Source organism: Pezoporus wallicus, unplaced genomic scaffold (genome assembly GCF_028554395.1).
Source record: "Pezoporus wallicus isolate ANWC-B61680 ecotype Strahan unplaced genomic scaffold, APGP_CSIRO_Pwel_v1 contig_1, whole genome shotgun sequence".
Taxonomy (NCBI): domain Eukaryota; kingdom Metazoa; phylum Chordata; class Aves; order Psittaciformes; family Psittacidae; genus Pezoporus; species Pezoporus wallicus.
The window spans coordinates 387,841-410,000 of record NW_026639226.1 but is presented as its reverse complement, the minus strand read 5'-3'; the positions used below and the strand labels follow the sequence as shown (position 1 = coordinate 410,000).

Below are 22,160 nucleotides of genomic sequence, written 5' to 3'. Positions count from 1 at the left end.
GGTGGGAAGGGGGATACAGGGAAGGGGGATATGGGAAAGGGCTGCACTCACCAGCATCCGCTCCAGCACCGAGTGCAGCTTCCGGATCTTATGGGGCAGCCTCTGTGCAGGCAGAAGGTCATGGGCACCAGCATCCGCAATTCCCAGCCCTGGAGACCCCCCCCAGCACCTCCTGCACCCCACATCCACCCCACAGCATCGCCGCGGGCCCTCCAAGCAATAGGTTTGGAGCCCGCTGTCCCCCCGGTGCAGGGGGTCTGGTACCCAGATGGGTCTATGGGGCCGGAGAGCTGGAGATAGAGAAGGTCCCACCTTGGAGCAGCTCCAGTGCCTAAAGGGGCTGCAGGACACCGGGAGAGGGGCTTGGGATAAGGGATGCAGGGATGGGATAAGGGGGAACGGAGCTGGAGGAGCTTTAAGGGTCCCTTTGACCCAACCCATTCCATGATCCCGTTATCCCGGCCCTTAGCATCCCCCCATGGCTCAGAACCCATGGGTGCCGGTGGGGTGCTCCGGGTGCCCCTCACCTCCCAGGTCCTGGCCAGGCGGCTGACGGCCGTGTTGCTCACACCAAACATGACGGCGAAGAAGGAGTTGAGGTTCTTCTGCTCCTTGAGGCTGCGGGAGGGGATGGGGGTCAGGAATGGAGGTGCCTGTGGGATCTGTGGGGATGGGATCTGTGGGGATGGGATCCAGAGGGATGGGATCTGTGGGGATGGGATCCATGGGGATGGGATCTATGGGGATGGGCTCCATCATGATGGGATCCATAGGGATGGGATCCATTGGGATGGGCTCCATGGGGCTCCATAGGGATGGGATCCATAGGGATGGAATCTATGGGGATTGGATCTGTGGGGATGGGATCCATGGGGATGGGATCCATAGGGATGGGATCCATTGGGATGGGCTCCATGGGGCTCCATAGGGATGGGCTCCATGGGGATGCGACTGGGATGGGATCCATAGGGATGGGCTCCATGGGGATCCATGGGGATGGGCTCCATAGGGATCCATAGGGATGGGATCCATAGGGATGGGATCCATTGGGATGTGATCCATGGGGATGTGATCCATGGGGATGGGATCCATGGGGATGGGATCCATTGGGATGGGATCCATGGGGATGGGCTCCGTGGGGATCCATAGGGATGAGATCCATGGGGATCCATAGGGACGGACTCCATGGGGATGGGCTCCATGGGGCTCCATAGGGATGGGATCCATAGGGATCCATAGGGATGGGATCCATAGGGATGGGCTCCATGGGGCTCCATAGGGACGGGCTCCATGGGGCTCCATAGGGATAGGCTCCATAGGGATCCATAGGGATGGGATCCATAGGGATGGGCTCCATGGGGCTTCATAGGGACGGACTCCATGGGGATGGGCTCCATGGGGCTCCATAGGGATGGGATCCATAGGGATGGGCTCCATGGGGATGTGATGGGGATGGGCTCCATGGGGCTCCATAGGGACGGGCTCCATGGGGCTCCATAGGGACGGGCTCCATAGGGACGGGCTCCATGGGGCTCCATGGGGACGGGCACTCACTGCGCCGCCAGCTTGATGAACTTGCGGAGGAGCTGCGCCCTCCGGGCCACGTCGGCGCAGAGGCAGAGCTCGGTGGCCACCCAGAACTGCAGCTCGTTGAAGCGCCGCATCACCCGCGCCAGGTTGGCCGTGGTCACGGCGTGGAACCGGGGCGGCCGCGTGACGAAGTGCAGCATCTCCACCTGCAAAGGGCCACGATGGGGGGCCCTCAATGCACCCCAACGGGGGGTTTCCTCCGTAGACTCCCCTCCATTGGTGGCCCTACCTGATGGATGCTCTTGAAGAGGCTCCAGTCGTAGTCGGTGAGGTGGCTGGCGAGGTCCTTGGAGCTGATGAGGTCCAGGGTGTCTGAGGAGCCAACCTGGGGGCCCAACTGCTCCGGATGCGGGGTCTATGCACAGGAGATGATGCTCGAGCCCTCCTGCCGTCGGTACCGCAGCACGAAGGGGTGGACACCCCGACCTGGAGCTGCTCTGGGGGGCAGCACAGCCCCAGAGCCCCCTTGGCTGGTGCTGCCCATGCCAGGACCCCCATCCTGTGCTCACCAAGCTGCTGAGCTCCTCCACGCTCACAGCAAAGAGCCTCTCGTTGAGCCCCAGCGCTGTGAAGACCCCGACGGCATCCAGCTGCAGCCCCACTTTGTCTATGGGAGAGAGGAGGGAGAAGGGGTCCAGCTCCCGGCTGGGCACGGGATAACCCCTTTGCCATAAGGGAATGCCGGGAGCATCCCGCTCACCTCCAGCCGAGTTCACCTTGACCAGGACGTGCTCCCCATCACAGCCCAGCCATGGGGCCAGGGACCGCAGCACATCCCGCACCGAGGCGTTGATGGGCAGCACCGTGACCAGGCAGGAGTGGTCGGCTCGGTAGATCTCATAGGGCACTATGGGATGGAAGGGGGGGGGGAAAGGGGTTTCAGCATCCCTCTCACCCCCCGGGAGGGGACAGACCCCGCAGTGGGGCACTACCTTTGTCCTGGGCTCTCAAGGCACAAGTGCTGCTCACAATCGCCTCCTCCTGGCTCCCCAACCAGGTCACCGAGCCCTGAGCCTATGGCCGAGGTGGGGAGGATGCTTCAGCCCATCAGACACCCCACAGGGTACCCAAAGGGCCCCAAAGTGCCCCCCCCCCCAAGGGCTTCCCCTACCTTGGGCTGGGGTGAAACACTCCCATCTCCATTCTCCAGCCTGTAGAGAGGGGGTAAAGGGGAGGTTAGGGCCCTAAAGCCTGCACTAGGGATAACCAGGTCCTGCAGCCCCCAGGATCCAGGTCATAACCAATCCCCATGAGCATTCCCATAAGGATAACCAGGTCCTGCAGCCCCAGGTCCCCACCAAGCCCCATGAGCATCCCCATAAGGATAACCAGGTCCTGCAGCCCCAGTTCCCCACCAAGCCCCATGAGCATCCCCATAAGGACAACCAGGTCCTGCAGCCCTCAAGATCCAGGTCCCCACCAAACCCCATGAGTATCCCCATAAGGACAACCAGGTCCTGCAGCCCCAAGTCCCCATCAAGCCCCGTGAGCATCCCCATAAGGACAACCAGGTCTTGCAGCCCCAGCATCCAGGTCCCCACCAAGCCCTATGAGCATCCCCATAAGGACAACCAGGTCTTGCAGCCCAGGATCCCCACCAAACCCCATGAGCATCCCTATGGGACACCCTCCCTATAAGTGGGAAACCCCAAACCTATGGCCATGACAACTCGAGAGCCGCTGGCATCCCCCCAATCCACACAGCCATTACTTTGCCAGCCATTCCCATGGGATGCCCAGTACTGCAGGCACAAGAGATGCAGCCCCAGGACCAGGGGCACCAGCGGTGGCACTGGGGGGCAGAGCCCCAGGTGGCCCTAAGCTCTAAGTCCCTTCCATCCCTAATGACTCCGGATGCTGTTACTCCCATGGGACTCACGCTCGGGGCCGCCGCCGCTCCGGCGCTGCCTCCTGGCCCATGGCACCCAGGCGGGGGTCCTGGCTCGCCAGGTCCGCCAGGTTCTGCAGGAGGGAGATGCTCGTGGTCCATAGGGGGGATGTCCCATCCCATCCCATCCCATCCCATCCCACCCCATCCCATCCCATCCCATCCCATCCCACCCCACCCCATCCCATCCCATCCCATCCCATCCCATCCCACCCCATCCCACCCCATCCCACCCCACCCCATCCCATCCCATCCCATCCCATCCCATCCCATCCCCCATCCCATCCCATCCCATCCCCCCACCCCATCCCACCCACCCCATCCATCCCATCCCATCCCATCCCATCCCATCGCCCCCCCCGGTGGTGCTGGTACCTGCAGCAGGGCCGTGGTGCTGCGGTCGCCCTGCAGCAGCCGCCCGTAGAGCAGCACCCACTGGCTCACCAGGCGCAGGATCTTGCGGCGCTTGTGCAGGGAATAGGTGGCCTTATCCTGCTCCGAGCCCTCCATGGGCTCCGCGCGGAAACTGGGACCAGTCAAGGGGTGGTGGGGAGCAGGCAGGGAGTTCCCTTAATGCGGGGAGGGAGATGGGGATGTGCCCCCTGCCCAAGGGCATGGGGGGGATGCTGGAGCAGAGGAGCTGCGTGGAGAGCTCAGAGCAGCTTCCAGTGGCTGAAGGGGGCTACAAGGATGCTGAAGGGGGACCTGCATCAGGGGCTGGAACGATGGGACAAGGGGTGATGGGTTCAGACTGGAACAGGGGGAGTTCAGCTCGGAGATAAGGAAGTTCTTCCCTGTGAGGGTGCTGGGACACTGGGATGGGTTGAACGGAGAAGGTTCGGATGCTCCATCCCATCAAGGCCAGGTTGGACACAGGGGCTTGGAGCACCCTGCTCCGGTGGAAGGGGTCCCTGCCCGTGGGGACTGGATGAGCTTTAAGGTCCCGTCCAACCCAACCCATCCCATGATCGAGGGTCCCCTGGGCAACCCCTGCGGTGCCGCTGGGTGAAGCAGGATGGGGCCCAGCTCCAGCACAGAAGGATACTGGTGCAGCAGAGCCCTGCAGAGCTGCGAGGTCGGCATGAACACGGTGTAGGTGAGCAGGAAATCCCCCAGCAGCGTGTCTGGAAGAGACCAGGCCATCATTGCCCATCCTGCCCTGCGCCCAACGCCCAAGTTCAGCTCCTAAAGGGCATGGAATGGGTTGGGGCTGCAGGATGTGGGGAGGGAAGAGGCTGGAGCCAAAGAGCAGCATTCATGGAGTCTCCCGGCTCCAGCTCCATCTTTTGCCCACTGGGGACATCTCCTGGTTCCCTCCTGGACCGGTTTTGCTCCTCTCCAAAGGCAGGGGGAGATGCAGGGATGCTCTCGGGCCTGATGCTGCCTCCTTTTTCCCAGCTCAATGTGGGGGTTAGGGTGGGAGAAGCAGGTTTTGGGGTGGAACCCCAGGAATAAGGTGCTCCTGCTCCGTCTGGTCCCCCTCCAGCCCCATGCCCATCAAGGTGGCTTTGGGAGGTGAGACATGGACCCCCCCCCCCCCCAACCTACCCACGGGGTCATAGAGCGTGGCATCGAGCCTCATGAACTCCAGGAGATGCTCCAGGATCTTCTCCGGTGTCCCAGCCATCACCAAGTACCTGGAGGGAAGAGCCAGGGCACATCAGGGAAGGATGGGGCACCCTCAGGGCCTCCTGATCCCAGGCAGAGGGACAAGCAGGGGATGCACAGGGACAAGCAGGGGATGCAGAGGGACAAGGAGAGGATGCACAGGGCCAAGCAGGGGATGCAGAGGGACAAGCAGAGGATGCAGAGAGCCAAGCAGGGGATGCACAGGGAAAAGGAGAGGAGGCAGAGGGACAAGCAGGGGATGCAGAGGGACAAGCAGGGGATGCAGAGGGACAAGCAGGGGATGCAGAGGGACAAGCAGGGGATGCAGAGGGACAAGCAGAGGATGCAGAGGGACAAGCAGGGGATGCAGAGGGACAAGCAGGGGATGCAGAGGGACAAGCAGGGGATGCAGAGGGACAAGCAGGGGATGCAGAGGGACAAGCAGGGGATGCAGAGGGACAAGCAGGGGATGCACGGGGACAAGCAGGGGTTGCACGGGGACAAGCAGGGGATGCAGAGGGACAAGCAGGGGATGCAGTGGGCCAAGCAGGGGATGCAGAGGGACAAGCAGGGGATGCAGAGGGACAAGGAGGGGATGCAGAGGGACAAGCAGGGGATGCAGAGGGACAAGCAGGGGATGCATGGGGAGAAGCAGGGGTTGCACGGGGACAAGCAGGGGATGCACGGGGACAAGCAGGAGATGCAGAGGGACAAGCAGGGGATGCAGAGGGACAAGCTGGGGATGCATGGGGACAAGCAGGGGATGCACGGGGACAAGCAGGGGATGCACAGGGACAAGTGGCATCGCGGTGGCCACAAGGAGGGCTGGACCCGAGCCATCACCTGCTGCTCCGCGCCGCGGCTGGCTGGTTGCTGCCCCCCTGCAGGTTCTTCTGCAGGACCAGCACCACCTTCCCGTGCTCCTTCAGGCGCATGGTGTTGGCCTCCACGTCCTGCAGGGAGGACCCAGCAGCTCTGCCCCTTCAGGGCTGCCCGCTTGCCCCCCCCCCCCCCCCCCAAAAACCCCCCTTAGGGGCCCCCCGGAGCCCTGCCCACCTTGAGGATGCGGTTGAAGTCCTGCTTGTCCACGCGCAGGAAGTGGCAGTTGTCCTCTCGCAGGATGATGGTGGCCGCACGGGGAGCATCGTTCACCAGAGCCAGCTGCCCAAAGTCGTCCCCCTCGTGCAGGGTGGTCACCAAGCCCTTTTTGGGGGGGGGGGGGGACGGGACATGCAGGGTGAAGGGCAATACTGGGGGGGGGGGAGAAGGGACATGGGGGGGCTGGATGGGGCAGGACTGACCTTGCCGTGGGTGACCACGTTCACTGAGCCCTTCCAGATGATGTACCACGAGGTGCCTTTGTCTCCTTGGCTGAACACTGCGGGTCAAGGACAGCATCCAGAGGTTGAGGAAGGGGAGATCCAAAGCATCCTTCCTCCTCCTCCCCATCCCGAGCCCCCAAGCATCCTTCAGCATCCTCCTCATCCTGAGCCCCCAAGCATCCTTTAGCATCCTCCTCATGCCAAGCCCCCAAGCATCCTTTAGCATCCTCCTCATGCCAAGCCCCCAAGCATCCTTCAGCATCCTCCTCATGCCAAGCCCCCAAGCATCCTTTAGCATCCTCCTCATGCCAAGCCCCCAAGCATCCTTCAGCATCCTCCTCATCCTGAGCCCCCAAGCATCCTTCAGCATCCTCCTCATCCTGAGCCCCCAAACATCCTTCAGCATCCTCCTCAACCTGAGCCCCCAAGCATCCCTCAGCATCCTCCTCATCCTGAGCTCCCAAGCATCCTTCAGCATCCTCCTCATCCCGAGCCCCCAAGCATCCTTCAGCATCCTCCTCATCCTGAGCCCCCAAGCATCCTTCAGCGTCCTCCTCATGCCAAGCCCCCGCGCATCCCTCATCATCCCCCTCATCCCAAGCATCCCTCAACATCCTCTTCATCTCAAGCCTCCAAGCATCCCTCATCATCCCCCCCATCCTAAGCATCCCTCATCATCGTCCCCATCCTGCCCCCATGCAGTGATTTCTCTGGTCCCCTCCATCCCTGGTCCACAAAGAGACATCAGGAGCACCCATGCTGATGCCCAAGGCTCCAGATGTGTCATGTCCCCCTCCCCAGGCTGGGGACCCTTCCTTTGGGCTGTCCCATGGGACACACGGTACTTACACACGGTGCCTGCTCTCTGATGCGACTCGAACATCAGCACGGCCGCCAGCTCCCTCTTCACCTGCAGCAAGAGGCCCTTCCATTGGGATCATCCCAGCCTGGAGCTCGGGGAGGGTGGGACACCCACGGGCTCGGGGAAAGGATGCTCAGAGAGGGCCAGGAGAGGATGCTCGGCTGGGAAGCGGTGGGATGCAGGAGGATGCGGGGATGCACACACCGGGCACTCACCGAGCGCGAGAGATGAGCCACGGCTTTGATGTGGAGCAGCTCCTCGAATATGAGCTCCAGCTCATCCTCCGTGCGCTGAGCAGGCCTGGGAGGGGGAGCAGGGGGTGAGCAGCACCCATAGGCCCTCTCCAGCCACAATCCCTTCCCGTGCAAGGAAGGAACCCCGAGCCGTTGAAAGGATGCTCGGGTCCTCCCCTCATCCACAGGAGCCCCTTTGGTCCCCCATGGGATGAGCCCCGTCACCCTCCACATCCCTCTACATCCCCTCGCCCGCTCACGGCTTGCGCAGGGCCATGGTGAGCAGCGCATCGGCACCCAGCTGAGCCAGGAATGCCAAAGCCTCCAGCAGCTCCTCCGCGTCCCGGAGCCCAGCGCCGGGATCGGGGCTCAGCTCCAGCTCGGCAAAGCGATAGAACTGGGTGTCCTTGTCCTGGAAATGCCACTCCTGCTTCACTGCAGGGGGAACAGCGCCCATCAGCACACCCAGGCACCCACGGGGCACCCAATGGGTGCCGTGGGCACCTCTGGGAGCCGTGCAGGAGCCTCACCGTGCGTCAGGACGCCTCCATCCACCAGGACCTGGCAGATGCCGATGGCTTGGCTGCGGGTCTGCAGGGCCAGCCCGGTGCTGAGCAGCCAATCCACCAGCTCCCGGCCGGAGCAGCACCGCCTGCAGGGGTACAAAGGGTAGATCCAGCCTGGAATGGGGCTGCCCCATAGGGAAGCCTGCATGGGATGGGGCAGGAGGAGCGGAGCAGCTTGAGGAGCACTGGGGGGTGTTGGACAATGAGAAGCTCAGAACACTCCCACCACCACCTCCATCTGCTTTTCCCCCCCCAAGCAAGAAGCAGCTCAGGGAGGGGGATCCTGCCCCTCTGCTCTGCTCTGGGCAGACCCCACTTGGATGCTGCAACTGGTTGTGGTGGCCTCAAGGACGTGGAGCTGCTGGGGCTGGTCCGGAGGAGGCCATGAGGATGCTCAGGGGCTGGAGCAGCTTCCATAGGAGCCAGGCTGGGAACAGTGGGGCTGGAGGAGAGCAGCTTCCAGTGGCTGAAGGGGGCTACAAGGATGCTGGAGAGGGACCGGAGCGATGGGACAAGGGGTGATGGGTTCAGACTGGAACAGGGGGAGTTCAGCTTGGAGATAAGGGAGAAGAGGGTGCTGGGACACTGGGATGGGCTCAATGGAGAAGGTTTGGATGCCCCATCCCTGGCACTGTTCAAAGCCATCTCCAGTGGAAGGGGTCCCTGTCCATGGCCTTGGGGTCGGACCTGGATGAGCTTTAAGGTCCCTTCCAACCCAACGCATTCCATGATCCTATGTTGGGGTCCCCATCCTCGCCTGGTGCCCCCCGGTACAGCGGGTACCGATGCTCCTACCTGTGGTGCCGCAGGTGATGCTTGTGGTCCCGGATGAGGCCCGGCCGGGTGCTGGTGAGGTGGATGTAAAGGAGCTTCCCTGCTCGCCAGATCCTATCCGGGGATGCCTGAGGGTGGGAAGGGATCATACATGGGAAGTAGGATACGGGTGGTGAATCCTCGCTGTGCTGACACCTCCATGTCCCCCCCCACCCCAGCACCCCGGGATCTCCATCTCCCACCCCCAGGAACGGCTGATCCCAAGGGATTGACCAGCCCGAAGGCAGGGTGAGGACCCCACAACTCATCCCCGTGGGTTTTCCCACCTGCGTGAGGCTGTGTCCATAGTCCAGGCTGGATTCCGTGTCCAAGAGCGGGGTCTGGAAGTCCAAAGGGAAGGGGGTTGGTGGCTGTGTGGGCTCTGCCATGTCCCCCCTCCACCCTATAGCACCCATAGGGGTCCTGCATCCCACAGTGGTCCCCATCCCAGCACGTGATGGGGCTGGATCTGTATCCCTGCTGTCCGGGATGCTGAGTGCCAACTGCCCATCCGGAGCCAGGCTCAGCTCCCCCGGGAATGGGGCTGGATCACGCTTGAGTCCTCATCTTCTATCCCCATCAGCGGGGGCTTTTGAATCCTCATGTTCATTTCTCTCCCAGCTTTCCCCTTCCGAGAGCGAACCCTGGAATCCTGGAAGGGTTTGGCCTGGAAAGGACCTGGAAGCTCATCCCTATTCCCAGTGCTGCCCAGCGGGATGAGGGCTCCCGGCTTCCCGCATGGCCACAGCCTTGAATAAACACCTCTGCCTCGGTGCTGGTGCACCGGGCTCGTCAGACCTGTTCTGCTTGTGCTGCCCTGGCCAAGGCAGCTCCTGCACCCCGAGCGTTAACCCCAGGGCAAGGTGAGGACCATCCCTCCCTCCTCGCGTGGCTTCATCTTCATGGGGGCACCTTAAGGGGAAGGGTTTGTGGTTCCCCCCTCTTTAATTCAGGCTCTAAAGGCTCTTGAGGTGGTGGGGGTTTGGAAAGCAGCATCTTCAGGCCTGCATCCCCCCTTGGATCTGCTGGGTGGGGAGGAAGGAGCAAGCTCAAAGAGGGATGGGTGGGAGCCTCAGTTAAGGAAGTCAGGAGTAATTGGGTGCAGAAGCTGAACCCAAGCACAAACCCATCCACCAGGAGCTAAGGGGAAACCACGGGGTCCTCCTGGCCACCTCCGATGGGTGCTGGGATGGGTGCTGGGATGGATGCTCTGCCCTCCGCCGCCTCCCTGCCCATCCCAACCCCTTCCAGCTCACACCCTGCCCGGCTCCAGCAGCTCCCTCACTTCCTCCAGCCCTTTCCATACCCCCAAGGCTTCCCCATCCTCCTTTGGATCAGCCACCAACCGCGCTGCAACCGGCCTAGGAGAGACGCAGGGAGCCGATGGGGCAGCGGCTCCATGGGGCAGCGGCTCCATGGGGCCGCCCCGATGCTGTCCCCGAGCCTGGCACACGGTGACTTATTCCCTCTGCAAACGTTCCGGAGCCTCGTGACCCTCCCATGGGGCAGGAAACGTGCCGGAGATTGCAGAGCAAATGTTTGCTCCTATTGAAGAGCATGGAGCTGCCTCCCCTGGCACCCCCTCCGGGCCCCATCCATCACCCCCTAAGTGAGGCCTTGTCCTTGAGGCACGGAGCCAGGGGCACGGAAGGGTTTGGGTTGGAAAGGGCCTTAAATCATCCCCTTCCAACCCGCACTATGGGGCGTGATCCTGCTCACAAGGACACCGGAGGAGACTTGCGCAACCCAGGGATGGGGGCTCCCTCCTGGCCTTTTCCTGCTGCTCCCATGCAGGCTCTCCCAGCTGGTCCCCCCCCCCCTTCCAATCCCCCTTCCCAAAGCATCCCAGAGCCACAGGATGCTCTCCCCCCACCCTCACCCCCTGCCTCGTTCCAAAGAGCTTCCTAAGGAGTCGCCTCTTCCCATCTTCCTGCTCCGGGCGCTGGGATCCTGCCCGTCTCCAGAAATCCGGCAGCGGAGGGCAGCCGGCCAAGGCTCCTGGGCTGCTTTTGTTTGGGATTCCCAAGGAAAACAACGGGAGTTATTTCAGGCTTTACGGCTCCGGAGAAAGTCCTCGCCCATCCGCAGGCTCAAAGGGCACGGCAGCCAGCCAGGGCCTTGAGGATCCCTTGGGATCCTCCTTGGGAATGGGGCTGGGGGACTCATTGCCCCCACTGTCCCTCCAGGGATGCAGCGCTTGGATGCTGGCAGTGAAGGATGGAGCTGCTTGGGGATTCCGGACTGTGATGTCCTGCTGATGCCAGGGAATGGGAGCCTCGCAGCACGGAGGGATTTTGCCCTGGGATCAGGGAAGCAGGTTCCCAGGAGGGACGAGACGGAGCCAGGATGCGAGGAGGAGTTTCCAGGACATGGGGACAAGGGACAATGGTGCTGCTCCAAGGCACGGCCAGCTCATTCCCTGCCCTTCCCCTCTCCCATACCTGTAGGAAGTGGGGAGAAATCCCCTTTCCCTGCACAGAGCGATCCCAGAGCCAGGAGCCATCCCTGCCACACTAGTGCCACCACACAGCGATGCACCCGCCTGCTCCTGCTCCCACATCCCTGCCTTCGGCCACTCCAAACCCCTCCCGAAACGAAGTTCCTCAAAGTCCCAAGGAGGAAAAAAACCAAAATCAGGGAAAACCAGAGGGAAAAATGTCTCATTTGCTGCACAGGAATGCTGACGGGGGGGCTGCTTCCTTAAAGGAATTTCACTTTCTGCCTTAAACCCCTCTGTCCCGGGTCAAGCATGAGGGAAGGTGAAGGTTGTGATGGGGTCGCATCCCAGCCCGAAGGGGACAAAAGCCCAAGGGTAGGGACCTTCAAAGCCGGGTTGGATGGGGCTTGGAGCCCCCTGCTCCAGTGGAAGGGGTCCCTGCCCGCGGCAGGGGTTGGAGCTGGGGGAGCTTTAACCCATCAACCCAAACCAGGCTGGGGTTCTAAGACCTGGTGCGTTTTGCACCCCAGGGACCCCCAGCACCCCTAGGACGCGATGCTGAGCATCCTCCTGCTGCCACGGAATGAATCCCTCCCATAGGAACAGCCTGAGCTGGTCCAGGCCGGGATGTGCTGCACTCGCAGGGAGCACACCGGGGCCGGGGGGTGCTGCCGGTCACCGTGTACCGGAGCACAACGAGGACCACAACGGCCCCGTGTCGAGCCCGGCTGCGGGCTCCTTGACGTCGCAGCGAGCGCACCCGAAGGGGGAGCAGCGCTCGGGTCACCGATCCCGTCCCAAGCAGAGCTCAATGAGGGAGGGGGGGTTTGGACCCCAAACCGCAGCGCTGGGAGTGATGCTGAGAGCGGGGTCCCCATGCAGCGCGCACTCACCCAGCGGATGCCCTGGATGCGGGGCAGGCTGCCCCCCTCGCCCTCCAGCCGGATCTCGTAGCTGGAGCTCCGGAACAAGTGCATCTTCAACCGGTAAGAGCCCGCTTACAACCGCTCCAGCGCCGGTACCGGGCGCGCTGCCGGCTCCGGGGCTCCCCCCCCCCCCCCCCCCCGCCCCGACCCCGGGCCCCCTCCGCTCCGCTTCCAGCCCGGCCCCGGTAACGTTCAAGCGGCGGCGGCGGCGGAGGGGGGGGACGGAGCCATCGTGGCCGTGGCTCCGAGGCGCTGCTCGGGACGGGCCGGGATCGGCTCCGCCGCCGCCGCCGCGCCGGGATGGGAGCGCCCCGCCCCCGGGAGGGCTGGGACCGGGAACGGGAGCGGAGCGGGAACGGGGCTGGGAACGGAACGGACCGGAACGGGAACGGGAACGGGAACGGGAGCGGAGAGGGAACGGGGCTGGGAACGGGAGCGGAGAGGGAACGGGAACGGGAACGGGAACGGGGCTGGGAACGGGACCAGGGCCGGGAACGGGAGCGGAGAGGGAACGGGGCTGGGAACGGAACGGACCGGAACGGGAACGGGAACGGGGCTGGGAACGGACCGGACCGGAACGGGAACGGGAGCGGGGCTGGGAACGGGACCAGGGCCGGGAACGGGAGCGGAGAGGGAACGGGGCTGGGAACGGAACGGACCGGAACGGGAACGGGAGCGGGGCTGGGAACGGGACCAGGGCCGGGAACGGGAGCGGAGAGAGAACGGAACGGACCGGAACGGGAACGGGAGCGGGGCTGGGAACGGGACCAGGGCCGGGAACGGGAGAGGAGAGGGAACGGGGCTGGGAACAGAACGGACCGGAACGGGAACGGGAAAGGGAACGGGAACGGGGCTGGGACCGGGACCGGATCCGGGAACGGGGGAGGAACCGGGACCAGGAACGGGACAGGGAACGGACCAGGGACCGGGACCAGGGCCGGGACACGGCGCTCCCGGCCCTCAGCCCCTCCCCGACCCCCACCCTCCGCACCGGGACATCCCCCTCCCCCCCCCCCGTCCGGGCCTTTTGGGGACCCCCCCAGCGCTAGGGATGGTGTAGGGGGGAGGACCCAGCGTGGATTCCCACCTGCGGAGCCCCCCATCCAGCCTGAGTCCCGTGCATCCCCCTGGGACCCCGGTTCCTGGGGTTGGGGTGACTCCAGGAGCCCCTGCAGACCCCACTGAGACCCCAGGGATGGGGGAACCGCAGGGCCCCCCCTGCCCTTCTCCATCCCGAAGGGTCCAGCCTGATGGGGTGGGGGGAAGAGGGCCCCTTGGTGCTGGGAAGTGGGGGGTGATTTGTACTGGGGAGGAGCAGAGCTGGAGCACGGCCCAGCAGACCTGGGAGTGCTTGTGCTGGGGCTTCTGGCTGCAGAGAGGGGGGTTCCTGCCAAAAAGGAGCTTTTCCTTTGGAAATAAACCCTGTTTTTTACTAAAAAAGCCAGATTTAAACCCATTTTTTAAAGCGGCCCCCACCCCAATGTGCCTGCACACGAGCAGCTCTACTGGAGCATCCTCGATGCTCTCCTGCTTCCTGCCTTGCTCAGGCACCCTTTGGGGGTGACACCAGGCTCGTCCCAGCGTAGCCTTGGGTGAATCCTTGGGCAGGAAGAGGAGGATGAGGAGATGCTTCCTCCCATTGCCTGCTGCCAGACCTTGAGGCTGCGCTTGCGGGCGAGCCCGGGATCACAACAACCTCCCACATGGAATTCCAGTGCTGAGGAGTCTCGCGCTGAGGTCCGACAGCGTGCCTGGAACCCATTCGTGTGTGTGGTTGGTTGCTCTGGGTCCCCAAGCCAAAGCAGGGAGCTGCTGCACAACCCCTCCTTAGGGGCAAATCCCTTCCAGGATCTCGCTAAAGGATTCCCAGTGGCATTCCCAGCGGGATTCGCAGCAGGGCAATGGCTGGCTGAGGCCGAGCACTTCAATGAGCAGTGTTTGAAAGACCCTGGAGCAGTTCCCCATCCCCTTCCCAGCTGAGGCCCCATGGCCAAGGCAGATGTGGGTGGGTTGATGGAGGCAGCCTGACCTGGGCACTCGGGCCCTTAGAAACGGGCACAAAAGCTCCCGTTTGATCATTCTGCTGCAGAAGATGCAATTGGCACCGTGGGGAGGGGGCACAAACCCTGCCCTGGGGGGGGAGTGCAGGATCCTCCTGCTCCTTTAATGGAGCGAGCTCTGTGTTTGCAGCAGCCAAGGATGCTGCTGCAGGGAGGGACCTTTGGAATGTTCTCTGCATGCACCTCCCCATCCCAGCCATCCCATCCCACCCATACCATTCCATTCCATCCCATCCCACCACATCCCATCCCAGCCATCCCATCCCATTCCATCCCATCCTATCCCACCCCATCCCACCCATACCATTCCATCCCATCCCATCCCACCACATCCCATCCCAGCCATCCCATCCCATTCCATTCCATCCCATCCTATCCCACCCCATCCCACCCCATCCCTTTCCATCCCATCCCACTCATCCCACCCCATCCCATCCCATCCCATCCCACTCCATCCCTTTCCATTCCATCACACCCATCCCACCCCATCCCACCCATCCCATTCCATTCCACCCATCCCATCCCACCTAACCCACCCCATCCCACCCCATCCCACCCCATCCCACCCCATCCCATCCCATCCCATCCCATCCCATCCCATTCCACCCATCCCATCCCACCTAACCCACCACTTACGATCCCACCAACTCCCATCCCATCCCATCACATCCCACCCCATCCCATCCCATCCACCCCATCCACCCACCCATCCCATCCCACCTAACCCACCCCATACCATCCCACCCCATCCCCCCCCATCACATCCCACCCCATCCCATCCCATCCCATCCCATCCACCCCATCCCATCCCACCCCATCCCATCCCACCCATCCCATCCCATCCCATCCTATTCATCCCATCCCATCCCATCCCATCTCATCCCATTCATCCCATCCTGTCCTGCCTGGTGTTTACCTCGAAGCATGACCAGGAGTGATGGAGAAGAGAAGGCTCCTGAAGGGGAGACCTTAGAGCAGCTCCCGTGCCTCAAGGGGCTGCAGGAAACCAGGAGAGGGGCTTGGGACAAGGGCCTGTAGGGACAGGCCAAGGGGAATGGCTTGAACCATGGGATGGTTTGCACTGGAAAGGACCTTAAGCTCACCCCGTTCCAACCCCTGCCATGGAATGCCGGAGCATTGCTCCGGGGCGGCATCGTGCCGGGTCACCGGCTCCGGCCACAGGGCCCTGTTTCCAGCCGGCTGCACCAGCAGGTTGAGCTCCTGCAATGCAAACAGAGCAGCTTGGCTCTATCTGGCTCCTTATCTCGGTGTTTAACCGGCTCCTTCCATCAGCACTTGGGTAATGATTAACCCCCCCGAGCAGGCTCCGGCTCCCTGGAATCCTGGCTTCCCATGGGATCTGCTGGAGGCTTGGCAGGGGGGGGTTCATGGTGCTCCCGGATGTCCCATAGGGAAACTGGTGCCAACAGCTCTTTGACCCCTCACATCCCATCACTGGATGCGCTGGGAGCCATGGACATCCCGTCCCAAAGCCTCCAGGTTTGGTGTTTCCGGATGGGACCGTTCACATTAATGGCTGTTACCCCCCAAGTCTGGGGAGAAATGGGGTGAAACTCCCATTTCCATGGGCAGCTCAGGGCCCAAATGGTGCATTTATCACCTCCCGTGGTCCCTCAGCCCATGCAGCCCCATTGCCTCCCTGATGGGCATCACACACATCACTAATTACAGGCCTGCTCTATCACACCCCCATCTCCTCCATCACCATGGTGGAACCTACCAGGAGCTGAGTCTCCAGCAGGATGGGCCTGTTCCCTGGGAAATGGGAAGCTCCCATTGCTCTGGGATGCTCCCACTCCGTATCCATCCATCAACTGCTTCCCGACCCCTTCCCAGGGCTGCAAATCACAGCAGGGCTTGCAAGGGTGATGCTGGTGTTTGCTGGTCAGGGGTCACCACAGCCCTGGGTCCCCATCGACAGCAAAGCTGCGTCCTGCAGTGGTGGGGCCGCAGTGGGGCTGGGGGCAGTGTCTGTGTTTTCATGGAATCATGGAATGGGTTGGGTTGGAAGGGACCTTAAAGCTCATCCAGTTCTATGGGGCAGGGACACCTTCCACTAGAGCAGGTTGATCCAAGCCCCATCCAGCCTGGCCTTGATGGGATGGAGCATCCAAACCTCCTCTATTCAATCCATCCCAGTGTCCCAGCACCCTCTTCTCCCTTATCTCCAAGCTGAACTCCCCCTGTTCCAGCCTGAACCCATCACCCCTTGTCCCATCGCTCCAGTCCCTGATGCAGGTCCCTCTCCAGCATCCTTGCATCCCCTTTCAGAAGCTGCTCTTCTCCAGCCCCACTGTTCCCAGCCTGGCTCCTATGGGAGCTGCTCCAGCCCCTGAGCATCCTCGTGGCCTCCTCTGGACCAGCTCCAGCAGCTCCAGGTCCAATCATTTTGTGGTCATTTCCCTGGCTGTGGGACTCAGCATTCCCAGGGTGAGTGCCCAGACGTCGCCTCCAGCTCGGAGCTTTAAATAGCTGAGCACAAATCAAGGTGGCAGCAGAGACAGTCTCTATCCTGGGGTGATGCTGAGGTCTGGGTGAAAGCAATGGGTAAGGGGGCAGGGGAAAGTGCTGCTGTGGGGCTGGGTGCTTCTGTGGGGACCCCAAAAACCTCACCAGCTGTTTCCTACGGTGTTTTCCCACCTTTTCCCTTATGCCTATAAGAGCTACGAGGCCAATTTCAAGCCCCCTCCATCCCCAGGCTCCTCTTGGGCCTTTCCATAAATCAAAGTGGGGCTAAAACAGCATTCCAGGGAGGCAGGGGCCAGCTTTCTGAGGGAAAAGCAGCCAAGGTTGAACGTCAGCACCGAATAAAGCTCCTGAGATGCAGGATAAATCCCTTGATAGCTCCAGGGCTGGCCTTTCCCAGCGAGGAGCTGTGCTTCCCAAGGGATAAAGCCCCATGTGCCACGGGCGTTCATGGGAGCAGCGTGATGGGTTTGCATGTGCGGGTGGGTTTGGGTTGGGGATCATCCAGTTCCAACCCCAGGGTACCCAGAGAGGCAGTGGCTGCCCCATCCCTACCAGTGCTCGAGGCCAAGCCAAGCCAAACCCCGATATTCCCATTAAATGGGATACCTCTTTTGCCTCCATTGGCTGGAAAGCAGTGGTGTCTTTGCACAGGAGCAAGTCCTTGCGGTGCTGATGGATGCGTTTGCCAGCAGATGGTTGGAGAAACCCAGTCTCTTCATCATCTCTTTGGCTTCCCGGGGCGAGATAACAAATCAGGCTTGCAAATAAGGATGCTGGGGGAAAGGGCTTTAAATCACGGCACTCCAATCCCGGTGCTTTATCCCTTACCGCGGCTACTTTATGCATTTCTTTCCCTCCAACTATATATATTCCCACTTTATTGGCCGAGCCTTTCCTAATTTATATTGGCATTACTTTGATTAATGCTGCTTTCCCCCTGACATTATTATTCCAGCACAGCTTTGCAAGTGTCTCCCTCGGTGTTAAATAACCTTCGCGTTCAGGCTGCGGGATTGAATAAGCGGCTCTGCTCCTAAGGGCACAGAAGGAGCATCTCTTCTACCATTAACACCCTTATGTGTGTTGAGGGGAAGGAAACAGCTCCAGCTATCACTTTAGCCATAACGGGAGCCGTTTGGGAGCGTGGATTGGGTAGGAGCAGGAAGCTGGTGCCGTGGAAGTGGTGCTGCTTTATGAGGAAGGAAGGTTTCAGTCTCTCGAGCAGTTGCATTTATACTCCTTTCATTATCATAGAGGGGAGCGTGATGAGTCTTGTTCTCCTGGTATTTCCATACCCTGCTTGCTCCTTCCAGTTCTTCCTGGAGCGTGATGCCTGGATTCCAGAGGTGGGAGCTGCTCAGATCCTAAGCCAGGGATGGTTTATCAGCAGCCCTCCAAGGAAACGATGCTTTCACCTCCCTCTGCAGACCGGGTATCTCTAAATCTACCCATCCCCACCCCTAAACCTGAGGCCAAGCCTAACCCAGTCCATCACAAGCGGATGTCAGCATCACTGCACCAGGACGGTCCCAGGCATGGATGTGAACCAACCTAAGGAGGAAAGCCAGCCTCCAAGGCCAGTTTGCCTCGCCGCAAACACCGTTCCACCACCCCTCAGCCCCTCCATGGCTGCAATCCCTCGGGAATGCTGAATTTAAGAGGCTTTTCCTTACAAAGTGCTTTAGGTCCACGGAGGAGACACCAAGACAGAGACACTGAGAGACCAAATCACCCCCAGGACAGACACCAAGTGACCAGGAGACAGGAAGATGCTGAGATACACGGCAGCATCTCATGGAGCGCATCCCTGAGAGCCAGCACCCCCAAAGGGAATCACACCAGAGTCCATTGGGAGCCCATGAGGAGCTGGCAGGCTTGAGTTAAGGAAGGATTAAATGGGAGAAGGCAAAACAAGGGCTTTGTGCCAAGGGACCATGAAACCCTCCCTCGAAGCAGGAAGGGCCGGAGCATCCTTTCCTTCACTTTTCCTTCTTCCTTTTTCCTCTGAGGCTTTAACATTCATGGGGTCTACATCCTTGTTTTCCTGTTATTCCCATATCCCAAACGGTTCCTTCAAGGAGACAAAACAAAGCCCCGAGGACAAATCCCTCCCTCTCCAGGAGGGAATGGGATGGTTGCAGGAGGAATCACCAGCCTGTTCCCAGCTCGCTGAAAACAACCCAGGCTCCCCCCCATCTCGAATGGTTTTCCTGCTTTTGTTCCCAGATCCAGGCAGGATCCAGCTTTCCCACCTACATCATGCAGGGCGGAGGGAGGAGGAGGAGGAGGAGGAAGGCGATCCCGCATCCGGTCGATCCGGCTCTTTCCCAGCTCTGGCTGTGCTTGGAGCAGGAACAAGAGGCAGGAGGAAGACTCTGCTCTGGGCAACCGGCTCAGTGGGTGCTGGTGGTGGAGCAAAGCGAGGATGCTATCCGGGGTTTCCCACTGTTGTGGCAGTGCCAAGGAGCTGGGAAGCCCGGTTTGGGTTGGGAAGTGGAAAATATTGGGATGAGAAACATCCAAGCTGTGGGACAGGAGCGTCTGTTCCCAGCTGAAGTGGTTCCTCCTCCTTTCCCTACTGCTCATTTCCATCGCCTGCCAGAGGTTTCCACCCCTTGGAGCAGGACCACGCTTGGCTGCTTGGGATGGGGATGTCCCAGGGTGGGGATGCTCCGGTATGGAGATGTTCTAGGATGGAGATGTCCTGGGGTGGGGATGCTCTGGGATGGGGATGTCCCAGGGTGGGGATGTTCTGAGATAGGAATGTCCCTGGGTGAGGATGCTTTGGGATGGGGATGTCCTGGGGTGGGGATGCTCTGGGATGGGGATGTTCTAGGATGGGGATGTTCTGGGATGGGGATGTTCTGGGATGCGGATGCTCTGGGATGGGGATGCTCTGGGATGGGGATGCTCTGGGATGGGATGCTTTGGGATGGGGATGTCCTGGGGTGGGCATGCTCTGGGATGGGGATGCTTTGGGATGGGGATGTCCTGGGGTGGGCATGCTCTGGGATGGGGATGCTCTAGGATGGGGATGTTCTGGGATGGGGATGTTCTGGGATGCGGATGCTCTGGGATGGGGATGCTCTGGGATGCGGATGCTCTGGGATGGGGATGTTCTGGGATGGGGATGCTCTGGGATGGGGATGTTCTAGGATGGGGATGCTTTGGGATGGGGATGTCCTGGGGTGGGCATGCTCTGGGATGGGGATGCTCTAGGATGATGATGCTCTAGGATGGGGATGTTCTGGGATGGGGATGCTCTGGAATGGGGATGTTCTGGGATGGGGATGCTTTGGGATAGGGCTGCTCTGGGATGGTTATGTTCCCACTGTTGTGGGCTCCTGCTAATGTGGAGCATCTGTAAACTGCTTGAAGAAGGTCTCTGCTGGCTGCCAAGGGGCTGGCATCCATCCCTGGCTCCAGCTCTCCCTGCGGTCAGCCAGGACACGGAGCTGGGTTTATCTCAGCCTCAGGCTGCTGGCAAGGCCAAGTGAGCTGCTCTGCAGCCAAAACGGCATCAAAACACCCTTGTCCAGGGCTCTCATCCTGTCCCCGTGTGCCTGGAGGACACGGCTCCCTCCCTGTCCCATGGGAGCAGGGGTTTCCTTGTGTTCTGATGTGAATCTTGCCCTGAGACATGGCCCATGGGGAGCTGCTCCATCTCACTGTGTCTGCTCATGGCACTGCTGGATAAGGGTGATGCAGAGGCTCAGGGAATGGTGGAAACCGCATCTTCTTTAGCTGAGCATCTCCAAAAAGCTGCTCGTTTGGGATGTTGTTTTCCATTCCCATTGGATTCCTTTTTCCCTCCTTCCACAGTGAAGGGTTCTTGTCCAGTGATTGCATATCTCCTGGGCAAAGAAGGACACATAGACTGAACACCTCGCATTGCTTCTTGGATGGATGGAGACAATCCCCATTTGCTGAAGGAGGGATGCTGATCCGGGTAGCACTGCCTTTCCACCTGGGGATCACTGTGACACCAAACTGATCCTATGGAGCCAGGTGGAGAGTGCTGGGGTGGTTCAGCCTGGAGAAGAGAAGGCTCCTTAAGGGAAGACCTTAGAGCAGCTCCAGTGCCTAAAGGGGCTCTAGGAAACCAGGAGAGGAGCTTGGGGCAAGGGATGCGGGGATGGGATGAGGAGTTTCGTGCTTCCAGCTGGAAGAGGGAAGAGTCAGATGGGATATTGGGAAGTTCTTCCCCATGAGGGTGTTGGATGCTGGAATGGAGAAGCTGTGGCTTCCCCATCCCTGGCAGTGCTCAAGGCCAGGTTGGACACAAGGGCTTGGAGCAAGCTGCTCCAGCAAAAGGGGACAGGAACCGGATGAGCTTTCAGCTCCTTCCCAACCCGAACCATCCCAAGTGCTCCACGTCAAAGCCGGGCGCTGCCCCCAAGCAGGCACTGCAAGGGCTCGGAGGCGCAGTCGCATCTCGGGTGCCGTTCTCCAGCGCTGCCGGAGCTCCTCCCTTGGGATGCGGTGACTCAATGCCCTGCAGCTCCCGTTGCTCCCAGCGCCGGCTGCCCGGGCACGTCTGCGCTGCAGCGGGCACCGAGGGCGATGCCAACCCCTCTGGGTGCCTGCCGCAATCTCAGCGCCGCTCTCACCCCGCTGCTGCCCAAGGGATGCGGGCGCTGCTCGCTTCGGCACCTCGCTTGGTGTCAGCCTCAGCCCAGCTTCTCCTGTCCCGTACGGAGCCAGGCTGAGGAAGTTGGGGCTGTTCAGGCTGGAGAAGAGAAGGATGCGGGGAGACCTCAGAGCAGCTTCCAGTGTCTGAAGGGGGACTGTAGGGATGCTGGGGAGGGACTCTTCATTAGGGACTGCAGTGACAGGACAAGGGGTAACGGGTTCAAACTGAAACAGGGGAAGTTTAGATTGGATATAAGGAGGAAATTCTTTGCTGTGAGGGTGCTGAGGCACTGGAATGGGTTGCCCAGGGAGGTTGGGAATGCTCCATCCCTGGCAGTGTTCAAGACCAGGTTGGACGAGGCCTTGGGTGACCTGGTTTAGTGTGAGGTGTCCCTGCCCATGGCAGGGGGGTTGGAACTGGATGAGCTTCAGGTCCTTTCCAACCCTATTCTATGAGTCTATGATTAGGGTCTCATGTCCTGTCACATAACCAAGCCAAGCACCCTGGAGCTGAGCTCCTCAGCAGACCCACACATAGGGGACCCAGTGGCTGATCTCCCCCCCCAGCTCCCAAGCCCTATCTGATGGATGGTTTCTAATGCAGGGGAGCTGCTTCCTCCCAGCCAGCAAAGGAACACAACGGGGGATGTTTAGAATTCATGGGGATCATCTCCTCACCCAACACCCCCAAGTCCTTCTCCTCAGGCCTCCTCCATCCATTCTCCACCCCACG

At 61.0% G+C, this 22,160-nt stretch overlaps 1 protein-coding gene across 1 annotated transcript in view; it reads right to left on the bottom strand.

Annotated features, from left to right (window-relative positions):
* The window catches only part of RAPGEF3 (Rap guanine nucleotide exchange factor 3), a 17,273-nt gene extending 4,905 nt beyond the window's left edge, over window positions 1-12,368 (bottom strand). Inside the window, exons 1-22 of the mRNA XM_057413946.1 lie at window positions 12,213-12,368; window positions 9,170-9,223; window positions 8,865-8,971; window positions 8,034-8,155; window positions 7,764-7,938; window positions 7,486-7,570; window positions 7,258-7,318; window positions 6,388-6,464; window positions 6,143-6,289; window positions 5,930-6,039; window positions 5,027-5,115; window positions 4,524-4,602; window positions 3,854-4,004; window positions 3,470-3,552; window positions 2,702-2,741; window positions 2,523-2,604; window positions 2,291-2,437; window positions 2,100-2,197; window positions 1,820-1,945; window positions 1,555-1,736; window positions 528-618; window positions 52-102 (exon numbers count right to left, since the gene is read on the bottom strand). Of these exons, the coding sequence (XP_057269929.1) occupies window positions 52-102; window positions 528-618; window positions 1,555-1,736; window positions 1,820-1,945; window positions 2,100-2,197; window positions 2,291-2,437; window positions 2,523-2,604; window positions 2,702-2,741; window positions 3,470-3,552; window positions 3,854-4,004; window positions 4,524-4,602; window positions 5,027-5,115; window positions 5,930-6,039; window positions 6,143-6,289; window positions 6,388-6,464; window positions 7,258-7,318; window positions 7,486-7,570; window positions 7,764-7,938; window positions 8,034-8,155; window positions 8,865-8,971; window positions 9,170-9,223; window positions 12,213-12,296 (2,241 nt within the window). The 5' untranslated portion in view covers window positions 12,297-12,368. The remainder of the gene's footprint in view (window positions 1-51; window positions 103-527; window positions 619-1,554; window positions 1,737-1,819; window positions 1,946-2,099; window positions 2,198-2,290; window positions 2,438-2,522; window positions 2,605-2,701; window positions 2,742-3,469; window positions 3,553-3,853; window positions 4,005-4,523; window positions 4,603-5,026; window positions 5,116-5,929; window positions 6,040-6,142; window positions 6,290-6,387; window positions 6,465-7,257; window positions 7,319-7,485; window positions 7,571-7,763; window positions 7,939-8,033; window positions 8,156-8,864; window positions 8,972-9,169; window positions 9,224-12,212) is intronic.
* Window positions 12,369-22,160: the final 9,792 nt, after the last annotated feature.